At 41.4% G+C, this 12,790-nt stretch overlaps 1 protein-coding gene across 3 annotated transcripts in view; it reads right to left on the reverse strand.

The window, feature by feature from the left end:
- shcbp1 (SHC SH2-domain binding protein 1) overlaps positions 1 to 12,790 on the reverse strand; it is a 66,436-nt gene that overhangs the window by 12,255 nt on the left and 41,391 nt on the right. For 2 of the 3 annotated variants that reach the window (XM_061276357.1, XM_061276356.1), the window contains exons 8-11: positions 12,026 to 12,146; positions 9,452 to 9,583; positions 7,339 to 7,457; positions 3,281 to 3,382 (exon numbers count right to left, since the gene is read on the reverse strand). In XM_061276357.1, the coding sequence (XP_061132341.1) occupies positions 3,281 to 3,382; positions 7,339 to 7,457; positions 9,452 to 9,583; positions 12,026 to 12,146 (474 nt within the window). The remainder of the gene's footprint in view (positions 1 to 3,280; positions 3,383 to 7,338; positions 7,458 to 9,451; positions 9,584 to 12,025; positions 12,147 to 12,790) is intronic. The other variant, XM_061276358.1, reaches the window with a different exon arrangement.

A 12,790-nucleotide genomic window follows, 5' to 3' on the forward strand; every position in this document is an offset into this window, starting at 1 on the left:
CTGTAATGGCGGCCTCCGTATGATATCCGGATTTAAGTTTTGTTTTCCATTTCAAAACGAAAGCAATACATGGGTGGGATTGCCATGGCAAAACGAGACAGGATTGTTATTTATTTTTTACCAAGGTCTGTGTCAGGTCAGGATTTTTTCTGTGGACGTTAGATGGGACAGGAGAGAAAGTCCACTTCCGTGTCACATAAAGAGCCACCCCTACCTTTCCTTCTCTGACCAAATCATACTGCTGTTCTCACCCCATTAATAAAAGGTGAAATCGTTCCAAGTCCACAGTCAGGCGCGTCAAGGTGTGGCCCAGTGATGCTGCCCTCTGTTGCTTCATGACTATTTTAGAACGCAAAACTGGCAAATGTTAAGAAAAGCAGCTACTCAGGAAGGAAAAATGGCCTTACTGAAAAATATTTTAATAAATTCTGGGCACCACCTCAAAACCTGGTTATGATTTCTACACCACCAAGATCATCATTATGTACCTGAACAAGAAGCCCTGGCTGAACGGAGAAAGCACTGATGGAGGCTTCAGGAGACGAACTGGCTATGGGCATCAAGAGGTCTTAATACACCTATGCTTGGAAAATCCAGGGCCACTTCACCTCCAGTGGCCCTTGGAGCGCGTGGAAAGGAATTTTAAGTGTGTCACAAACTACAAGAGCAAGGATACACGATGTTCAAAAGAGACCTCCCAGCCAGATGCCCTTAACCAGTTCTTCATCCACTTTCAGGATCCCCACAACACCACAACTTGACACCCCATCCATCTCATCTCCAGCAGACACAAAAACAACACTACTAAGGATTCCCCCCTGCAAAGCATAAGGCACTACCAATATCAAAGGGCACATACAATGTGACTGTGCACACCATGTGTTCAAAATGCTTAAAGACTTTTTCAGCACTTCACTCCAACTATGTCTGTCCCAATCATCCTTTTAGACTGCCCTCCATCATCCCTTTAGCCAAGACTGGTTTGACTATTAGCCAATACCCTTCACTCCTAAAGGGCTTAAAGAAGCTGATCATGGTACAAATCAAAAACTCCATCAACAACACTGTAGACCCCTCTCAGTATGGCTTAAGGAAGAACCACTTCACTGATGATACCATTTCATCAGTGGTCTACACAGCCTTCAAGCAGGAACCCATATATCTGTCTGCTCTTCCTGGATTTCTCCTCAGTCTTCGACACCATCATCCCGCAGAATCTGGTGCAAAAGCTGATCATTCTTGCGCTGAATCCTTCACTGGTAAACTGGGTCCTGTACTTCATAACTAGCAGACCACAGATTGTCAGCACACCGTCTTCCCCCATCATCCTCAGCAATGGCTCCCCACAGGGCTGTGTGCTGAGTCCCATCCTGTTGATGCTACTGACGTGTTATATGCTGTCGAATAATGAAATTTGTGGATGAAACAAGATTTTAGGACACATCACATCCAACTATGATTCAGAGTATAGAGCAGGGGTGGGCAAACTACGGCCCGCGGGCCACATCCGGCCCACGGGACCGTTTAATCCGGCCCGCCAACCCTGAACAAATTGTATTATTAAACTTTTTTTTTTTTGGTCATTTTGCCTGCAATGACTGCGTTTTCCCAGTAGATGGCGAAGCGCTCGCCTGCGCATTTACTACCGGAAGCCGTGTCAGAAAGCTCGGTGCAAACTCACAAGTGCGTGTACGTACTCCGTAGTATGGACTTGGCGCACTCTCGCTCTATTCGTATCAGTCCCGAATTTAGAGCGTGGGCTTTGACGACAGCATTCTTATAATTCGCGCGCTGAGCTTTCAGATGCAGTTTTGCGCTAAAGCCACCCACAAACCTTCCCCTGGAATCCTTCCATTAAAATGAGTGGCCCGAAAAAAAGAAGTGAGTGCCGAATGTTAAAAAAGAGTGGACAATTTGGCTCGACGTACGCGACGTGACGTTCAGCCACATCAACATCAACCCATCACAGATCAAGGTAAACGGACCAACACCTCGGATCTCGCCTAAGAATTGCCACAACAAATTTTACTCCAGACTATGACGCACTAGCAAAAAAGGGAGACCAACAACACTGTTCCCACTGAAAATGAACGGGAGGCTCTCAAGTTTATTGTAAAAAAATGCATTTTGAATATGATTTGTACACATAGCAGGGATTGAAACTAGCGACCATTCTCATTTTCAAACAATGCAGGATGCTCAAGGACATTGATGCACCACCTATTTGCGACTAATCTTAACCTGTAAAGTTCTTAAGGCTTACTTTAAGGAGGTGTTTCCCGTTTCCTCACCTCTGTTACCAGGTGTTTGCGAGTTAAAACTCTGCTCTGATTTTCAGATACCCCTCACCGTGTTGCTGTTTTGATTACTTTATTTGGATGTATGCTTTCACCGATTCTTCAAGATGATATATTTGGTCAGAATGTTTGCCGTTTGATGTGATCTCATAAGATAAACATCTTTCATTAATCTGACCTGCAGGCACTGAAGTGATGGAGATTGTTATTCATAATAACAGTGTCGTATTTTATGAGAATCACTGATAGCAGTTTTTTAGTGAATTATTATTTTTTTAATGCTGTTAATAAATGCATTTGTTTTCAAAAAAATTGTTTGGAATATCCATGCTTTACTACCTACTAAAGGCCAAGATCTTTTATGCAATGACCTTTACAGGTCGCTTCTATGACTTCACACAACGCCTACGTCCATCTGCTCCTTGTCCGGCCCTCCGGTCCAAATTTAGAACCCAGTTCGGCCCGCGAGTCAAAAAGTTTGACCACCCCTGGTATAGAGAGTAGGCAGAACATTTGGTGGGTTCGTGCAAAGATGACCACCTTGGCATTTTTGTCTTCTGAAGGAAGCTCAGCTCACCAATGCCTTAACTTCCTCCACAAGGTGCAATGTGCTCGACCTGGCAGCTGAATCATTCTGGTGCATTGCATCGCTGCACAAGTTCAATCCATGAATAAGCATCTCAATTATCTCTATCCGATTTATTTTGTTGTTCTATATTTATTTTCACAATATTGGGAATTCCGAAGATAAGATAGCTTTGTTATCTTATTACATGCAATATCATGTAGAAATGTGAATTGGTGTGACAATAAAATGCCTTGAATCTTTTAAAAGTTACAAAGAATGTCAGTGAGGTGCAGCACAATACACGTTTTAACAATATTTGTTGGGATGCATGACAGCAAACATTAAATTTGGTCACTGCACTCCTCTGCCACCCCCTGTAGAAAATAATTTACAGGTTTGACTTTTGTCCACCCACCGTTGGTTGGTTCATCTTGATGAGAATGCCATCCTTGCAATGGTGGATGCCGTTGCCTACCAGAGTGCACACACTGCCAGGATAAATCTCAATACCAGGTCCCTGCATAGATCACACAGGATGTCATGTGTTGTCAAAACATGACATGAACTTTCAAATCAATTATTGTCAGTCACTGAAAACCGAAATACAGTAATCCCTCACTACTTCGCGGTTCACCTACCGCGGCCTTGCTCTATCGTGGATTTTTCTTTAAACAAATATTGCGGATAGATTTGTGTCCTCGCTGATTTTATTTTTTTTTAAGTCTGACACACACACACACTCACAGCGTCATATGCAATAAAGCACACAAGACAGGCAACAAGACAGGCAAGTGCTACACCATCAGCGACTCCCCGATGGTCACGGCTTTTTGCGGCATCACATGGAGCGCAGGGCTTTGTCTGCCGATATGACACTAATGGCCAATGGGAATATGTTGATCTGTGTCCTTGGAGCTGATTGGCTTAGCAGTTCTAACTACACTTTATCTCAGCCACCCGCACTTTATTCACTCAGTCTGCGTCAACATATCAGCAGCACCTCAGACTTGCACTTCATTACACACATACTATCACGTCTCCGCTCCTCGATTGCCAAGCGGAGTGGAACTGCATGTCTGCTTGTCACTCCCGATCAGATTGTCCTGTTTGTCCGTCATAAAATTATAAAAGTCGTGTGCGGAAGCCCTCGCACTGGGCAGCGGGGGCACGACAGCCGGTCAGCACGGCAAGAGCAGAGCGGAGCCGTTGCACGTTTACACTTTAAAATGACGAGCTGGTCAGCGAGCTCGCGTCGTGCAGGCATCTCATAACACAGCGGGCTAGGCAAACGAGAATCAGGTGGCAGGCGTGCGTGTCAAAACATAAACACACGTTTGCGTCAGTCGATTTGAATTTTTAGAAAGGATTATTCTCATTTGATGTCTTTAAGTTAATTTGCGTTCTGCCGTTGAAGCGGGGTGCATTCAAAGACCAGTCTTACAGACGGAACACTCATTCACTTCACCAAAAAGCAACGATATAATTACGTGAGCTCTTTGCATAAACCTCGATGCAAAGGAACTCCTCTTTTTGGGTACCATTACATGCTACAAGGAGTATACATATATTACAAAGGTGACTTTATACTTAATTGTGATCATCATTCATCCATCTATTTTATTACTGTGGTATTTTCAAATCAAATTAATATTGTTGCATTTATTAATTTGCTTTAAAATGACAGCGCATTATAATTAAATGCTGACACTATAGCAATGTCAAACATGTTCATTTAAGAAAAAGCCACACGTTTTGTGATCAAATCTTTCATAACGAGAATGATTTGAGTAAATTGATTTGAATGAATAATTGAGAAGAAATTTCAGTTCTGAAGGCTCCTTTTGTTCCAAGCAAAGTGACAGGTGGTGGGGAACGGGTGAATGATTGTTTCGTCTGTACAACTGGTCTTCGAATGCACCCCGCTTCAACGGCAGAACGCAAATGAACTTAAAGACATCAAATGAGAATAATCCTTTCTAAAAATTCAAATTGACTGACGCAAACGTGTGTTCTGCATGTTTTTATTGAAAACAACATAGTGCTGACGCCGTACGGCATCGGTTTTTCGCTTTCCAAACAAGGCGTGCGCGCTCCCGCGGCAGGGGGAACAAATCCTCACGGGGGAACTAAATCGAGCAACACTGGCAATGAGCACTAAGCGCAGGGCATGCCTCTGAGCAATGTGTGGATGCCCTCGCGCTGGACTGCCGGGATACGTCAGCCGTTCAGGACCGCAAAAGCAGAGGAGTCGTGACACATTTACATTTTAAAATGTTACAATATTTAGAAATACAATAAAGTGTTTAAAAATAAAATTACCGTCTTTTCCCGTGTATAATGCGCAAAATTTAACTAATTTATTGTCCTAAAATCTGGGGTGCGCATTATACATGGGTACAAATTTTATTTTATTTTTTTAAGAAAATCATGGTACAACAAAACCAACAACAGGACTGACCAACAAAGTCGTGGAACAAAAAGACAGGGTGACATTACCAAAGACAGGAACAGAAACCAAACAGACATCATGACAGTAACACATGCAATGATCCGACGGTGAGCGAGGGGCAGACAAGACTTAAATACAAAACACGTTACATTGATTGCGGGGACACAGGAAGGGAGGGGCGAAGCAAACAAACTATGGCTACCTAGACACACAGCAAAACTGGGGACGAGACATGACAAATTTCCCTCGAAATAAAACTTGAAATCACCTTTCTTCTTGTTTGTTGTCAATCGCGCATCGCATTCAGCCATCCTGCCCAACACACTTAGTCAGTAAAATTCATAATTGACGACACATCGTTTGATGCGATGGTGCAATCCTTGATGGTGTGTTATTGTCAAATATTGTTTGTTTTTTAATCTCCATCGCGGACCGGACGTCATACCGAGGCAGTATCACTGCGCATGCGCACTATGGATCCGATGCGCAGAACGGATGCGCAAGACACGTCAGCTATATAAAGAGCGAGAGTTCAGTTTTCTTCCTATTAGTTTCAATTCACAGTTTAATTAGCAGTTTCAATCAGCAAATAACAAAATGCGTATTACAGGTAATATTTAATTTCACAACACTTTGCCTTGTTCCTTTTGTCTCTGCTGTTCACTTCAAACACGCTCCATACGAACGCAATGCTCTCGTATCAGACGCTTGCTCGATCACCTGCTCGTTTGCTGTCACAATGTACCCTACACAAATCCGAAACATTTGTTGCGGCTCTGAGTCACGACGAGGGGCAAGTTTTGGTTTCCAAGTTTTTTTTTATTCCTCTTCAACTTCTCTCCCATACAGAGCCGCCTTTTTCACATGTCCGCACGTCACATTCCTCTCTTTTCATCTGATCGCGGTGGTGCCTTTACGGGCAGTCGGAGAAATCAACGGCAACAAAAAAAATACATCCAGCCTAGTTAAGACCATACCAAAGACTATAAAAATGGGACCCATTGCCTCCCTGCGTGTGTGACGATCATTGGGACTTAAAAAAACAAACGAACAAAGAAAAAAGAAAAAAAAAATTTGGGTGCGTATTATACATGGGTACAGGCTTTTTTCCAGCATCAACATGACATTTTTAGGGTGCGTATTATACATGGGGTGCATTATACACGGAAAAAAACGGTATAAGTCTTGTGCGGATGCGCTCGCGCTGGGCCGCGGGGGCGCGTCAGTCGGCCAGCACACGAGAGCGGAGAGGAGCCGTGACGCGTTAATTTTTTTTAAAAGTGTTTAAAATACAATATTGTATTTGAAAGTACAATAGAGTGTACAAAAATATAATTATAAAAGTCTTGAGCGGATGCGCTCACACTGGGCCGCGTTCAAGACACGGTCACGCTTCAAAAAAGGTTCATAAAAGCCTTGTGTGGATATTGTAACAATATATTTACTCATTTATTTTCTTATTTATTTAAATATGAATGTTTCTGCAAGTCAGTTTGACTTTAAATTATAAAAGTGTTTAAAGATACAAAAAGTGTTTAAAAGAACAAAGTCTATAAAACTACAATAAAGGTTCATAAAAGTCTTGTGCGGATATTGTATATATTTACTTTTATTTATTTTCTTTTTATTTAAATAGTGTTTATGAAAATCTGTTTGACTTCAAAATGTTTACTAAAGTGTTTAAGAATACAAAAACATTAAAAGTACAATATACAGTGTTTAAAAATACAATAAAATACAATAAAAGTTCATAAAATGGATATTCTAACAATATATTTTCTCTACATCACAGATTTTCACCTATCAAGGGTGGTCTTGGAACCAATTATCCGCGATAAACGAGGGATTACTGCATTTAAAACTTCATAATAGGCTTTGAAGTATTTGATCAGATGTTATTCATAATTTCTAACGTTAATGCCTTTGCTTTTGGTAGACAAGTGGGAATGTTAGAGCTTCTAGAAGAGAAAGACAAAATAGGATTAAAAAATAGAGACAATTGAGACTTGTACTAAATAAATTACCTTGGATCCATATAGATCACACATATTCATAGTGAGGTGGGAAGATGTTTGGACAACAACTCCGGTGGTCTCACACTGAAGCACACAATTCTCCATGGACAGACTTCCCTTTCTCACACCTGGTGACCAGACAGATAAATTATAACCATTGTAACACAAATAATAATAAAGATACGTATATAATAAGAATCATAACAGGGTGGTAATTAAAGACTCTTTTAAAGCTACGTGTGAAGGACTGAATAAATAAAGATAAGAAATTTACTGCAATCAAGAAATATCTGTTAACAAATATGTATGATGTGGTGTAGAACAGGGAAATGGGGAGCGGGTAGACTGCCAGTGGGTGTTATTGTTTTTTTTTTTTTAAGCATTGTTGCTTTTCCAAAAGTGGTGTATATTGCGAGTGGATTGACTATCACCAAAACAAAACAGGATGTGATGATGCAAGCAACAAACTTTACAACAAGCAAGGTGGGCTGACCAGGGCAAAACCCTGTTTTTGTTTTCTCTGAACAAGGTGTAAGATTAGACGATATAAAGGGGGGGGGGCAGCCAGAAGTGCCTCATGCGACCTTGGCCACTCATAAGTTCAGTTAAAGTTAAGTTAAAGTCCCAATGATCGTCTCACACACACATCTGGGTGTGGTGAAATTTGTCCTCTGCATCCCCGCGTGATCTTGATCCATCCCCTGGGGGAGAGGGGAGCAGTGAGCAGCAGCAGTGCCACGCTCTGGAATCATTTGGTGATCTAACCCCCCAATTCCAACCCTTAATGCTGAGTGCCAAGCAGGGGAGCAATGGGTCCCATTTTTATAGTCTTTGGTATGACCCGGCCGGGGTTTGAACCTACAACCTTCCAGTCTCAGGGCGGACACTCTACCACTAGGCCACTGAGCTTTGGACATACGTGCGCGAACGACTCGCTGAAATGGGCAGAGGTGGAGGTGGTGGGGTGACGAAATGAGCCCAAAATCTACGTATATGTACATATATATGCATACATAACTATGTACTATATATGTATATATACGTGTGTGTGCGTGCGTGCGTATGTATATATATATATATACACATATATTAGGGGTGTAACAATTCATCGATACACATCGATTAATCGATATAATGCTCGACAATTTATTGGCATCGATGCTAAACGTAAACATCGATTTATATCGCCGTGTTTGACCTCGGACATTAGACGCAACTTTATTTTGAAATCCAGTTCATTGTTGCTTGCTTCCTCTTTCCAGGAGCAGTGCGCGCGTGTTGTGTTGTGAGCAGAGCAGGCATGTGAAAGGGGAGTCGACAACTAGTACGCGGCTCCTGGGCTGGTGCTATGGCTAGTGTCCAAAAAGATGGGGAAATTTGTTCCCCTTTAGGCTTCAAGTCATTCGCTTGGAAGCACTTTGGATTCCAAAGAAAAGATGGCTCAACGGACAAGACACGTCCAGTTTGTAAATCCTGCCATGCGGTGATCAAATATTCAGGGGGCACAAATCTCGCCGCACATTTAAAGAAAAAACACATCAAAGTTCAGTGTTAAAATAAGCACTTTGTATACTACAATACTCTTGTAATTTCCTAAATAGAGTTTGCAGTACCTTGTTGATTTTGCGTATAAATTGTTATAAATCAGGATATTGTTCTATATTTTTTACTTAAAAGAATATATATATCGATCGTAGAGCACTATATCGTGATGTATCGTGAATGAATCACAGCAGGCTTTAAGATATCGGCAAATATCGTATCGTGGTTCTTTGTATCGATACGATAACGTTTCGTGACAAAACCCGCGATTTACACCCCTAATATATATATATATATATATATATATATATATATATATATAGTTTACATTAACGGTCAAACCTATAAATTCTGTTAGCGCAGTTAAACATGGCACAGAGTACACTTGGTGTTCTGTACCTTAAGGTCTAAAGAATGTTAATTGGGCTCTGTTATCAGACAAGTATATAGAACATGATTATACACAAGCAAAACTGGTAAAGCAGGACAATGTGTATGGCACCTCAATAATAATACTCGGGGGTTATCTTGGATAATAAAAAAGGGTTTGGGGTGCTTTCTTTAAAAACTCAATACTCACATAAAATACCCTCAATTGCATCATGCTGAATGAATTTAATGTTGGACATTTTGATTTCAGCTCCTGTAGACACAATGAATGAGTCTCCAGTATACTTCTTCTCAAACACCACCTCATCAGGGGGTCCATATCCTGGAGAGACAAGAATTACTAGGTTGATTCAACAGTGAAAGTGTTTGCCCATTGTAAGATCAACCTACGTATAGTGCATCCGGAAAGTGCTAAATGCATGGGTATTTTGTTTTGGAACATGCCTTGCGCCTACGGTGAAGAATAATCATTTACATCTACAGCTTCATGTCCTGATAATTTTTTTGTGTTCACAGGTAAGAGAAAAGGAGAGCAGGTCCCAAAAGAAATAAGAAAATCTTTTCCATTTTTATATACCGTATTTTCCGCACGATAGTCCGCATTTAAGAGCTTATAATTTACTCAAAAACCCACAGTGCGGCTTATAATGCAGAGCGCCTTATATATGGATCAATTGATGAATTTGTTGAGGCATACTGGTTGTACACAGCACTCTGCCAAACTGTTTCAGTACGTTTCAGTACGACTAGTAAATTACAAGGTTGCATCGCTTTCAGCATTACGGCAACCATGGTCAGGGGCGTCACAGAACTAAGCTGGTCGATCACATGAAATTTAAAACAAAACAAAAAAAAACAACAATTTTTCTATAGGCTCGAATCCATCCCATAGCTTGATTGACATTCAGGTAAGCCTGTCAAGAGACAATCACAGTGAACCGCACATGCGCAATAGACAGTGACCACATCCCCTCACCGTAGCCTTTTTGGCTGCGAATACCAAAAAACGGCACCAAAACTAACAAGCTAATCAACGCATTACGCATCAATGCACGCACTCGCACAAGTAAGAAGCCACACCGTATCCCTTTCATATGGAATGGGAGTTGGACTTTTTTTACCTCATTGACTGGGTGGACATTCCCTTTAGCACAGTATCATATAGTCCAGTCCTTCTCAAATAGTGAGAAGGTGCTTGGTGTGATACCAAGGGGGGCGGCGTGTGACACCAGGAAACATGCTTTTCTTTTGGCTGTACTAGATTAAAGGGTAATTAGACATCTACTGCAGTAGGTGGGAGTGGCGATATCACCGTAAGAGACTGTAAGAGTGTGCACAAAGAGTATTCGCTCTGCAGTGTAGAGCGCACGGAACATACGCACACACAGCACAGAGCAGGCGATAAAAAGTGCAGTGGGACACCAATGGAGAAATATTTAACAGGGTTGAAAAGAACGGCGGAGGGAGATGGAGATAAGAGAATTGAGAGTCACACGAAAGCTAAGACAAGGAAATATGACGAAGCGTACGTAGCGCTCGGCTTCAGTGTGACTACGATGGGAGATGAGGAAATAGCGGTGTGTTTACTGTGCCTTAAAATGTTGGCAGCGGACAGTATGAACCCAAATAAATTAAGGTGGCACTTATAAAGTCATTGCACTCCAATCACGCTGATAAGTTGCTTGAGATTTTTCAGCGAAAACGGCCTGAATATTGCCAACAATCATCCCACTTTGTGAATGCTACTTCAGTCAATCTCAGCGTACCAAATTGCTCAGTGCAAGAAAAAAAACACACCATTGCAGAAGAGCTGATACTACCTGCAGCTGTGGATATGGTCTCCGTCATGCTGCCTCATTTTGAGCACAAATTGTTTTATTCATTTTTGTTTTGTAGGTTAAAATGTTTTATATATTGCGCTCCTGAGTTAATGTTGCCGATTACTTTGAATTTAATATTATTTATTGCTGTTATTTAATTCAATATTAAAAGTTAAAGTCAAAGTTAAAGTCCCAATGATCGTCACACACACATCTGGGTGTGGTGAAATTTGTCCTCTGCATTTAACCCATCCCCGTGTGATTTTGATCCATCCCCTGGGGGAGACGGGAGCAGTGAGCAGCAGCGGTGCCGCGCTCGGGAATCATTTGGCGATCTAACCCCCCCCAATTCCAACCCTTAATGCTGAACGCCGAGCAGGGAGGCAATGGGTCCCATTTTTATAGTCTTTGGTATGACCCGGCCGGGGTTTGAACCCACAACCTTCCAGTCTCAGGGCAGACACTCTACCACTAGGCCACTGAGCTGGTTATCATGTATATTTATTATTTTATTGTATTTTTTTCAGCATAAAATGGCAGTTGGTCAAGAATGTTTATAGTTTGAATAATTATAATTTATTTTTGATTTCAGGCAAAGCGATGCACTGCGAATCTGTTCGGTTACAGACTAAAAAAATAATGTTATTAATAAAGTTATTCTTTATTGTAAGTTGATATACCTGTTTTCTTTAATGTTAATATGGGGGGGCGCGAAATGTTTTCTTCTCCCTAGGGTAGGCATCACAGAAAATGATTGAGAAGCACTGATCTAGTGGATGCATAACACAACCCTAGTCAACCCCAGTTTGTTGCAGTAGTTTCAATTCTATTGGTCACAGGTCCTACTCAAACATATGATTTATATAATAAATGAAGATTTGTGAGAAATTTTCCGGATGCACTGTGCTCTTCGAACCCTAATCTGAATATTGCATTATGTATACCCTCTATAGTGATGGAGTCTGGAAGCAGGATGCATCTGGTAACACTGTATACTCCTGGGAGAACAAAGAGCATGTCATCTTGATGGCACGAATCCACCGCAGAAACTGGGTCTCTATGGAACTACATACACACAAACACACACATATATGACTACAGAAGCACTGTAATGGCAAACTCTTGCCAAGGTGTGGTTTGTAATTGTATATCAACATTATTATGCCCTGAAGAGACGGCTCACTCTACTTACATAATTAACATTACAATGTTTGTCTGGATTATCGGTTCAGATGGTAGGCGACTCCAAATTGTCCTTGGTGTGATTGTGAATAGTTATAGTATTTCTATACGTGTCCTGCGATTGGCTGGGGACCAGTTCAGGGTGTATTTTGCCAAACCCCCTAACATGACTGGGATAGGCTCCAACACAGACGTGACCATTGTGAGGATTAAGCGGTTCACAATGTGAATAATGTCATGGCTGAGAGCCCAGACTAACTGCGACACTCATTTCAGCATGTTTGTGTGTGCCATTGCAACAGAATGCATTACAGTAATTTTTCTGCGATATGAAAATTTTCTGCGTCATGTTCATATAGTCTGTGGTGGTGGTTATTTGTACCTTTATAAGAAACAATCTCAGTCATGACATGATTTTTGTGTTTTGATTTACTTATTGTAGTGACGACTTATGAGGCTGCTTGCAAAGAACAAAGCACTGCTTCAAATGGATGCTAAGTAGTTGGGAAGTGTATCGTATAATGCAG

The sequence above is a fragment of the Syngnathus typhle genome, linkage group LG4, assembly GCF_033458585.1.
Source record: "Syngnathus typhle isolate RoL2023-S1 ecotype Sweden linkage group LG4, RoL_Styp_1.0, whole genome shotgun sequence".
NCBI classification, from domain to species: domain Eukaryota; kingdom Metazoa; phylum Chordata; class Actinopteri; order Syngnathiformes; family Syngnathidae; genus Syngnathus; species Syngnathus typhle.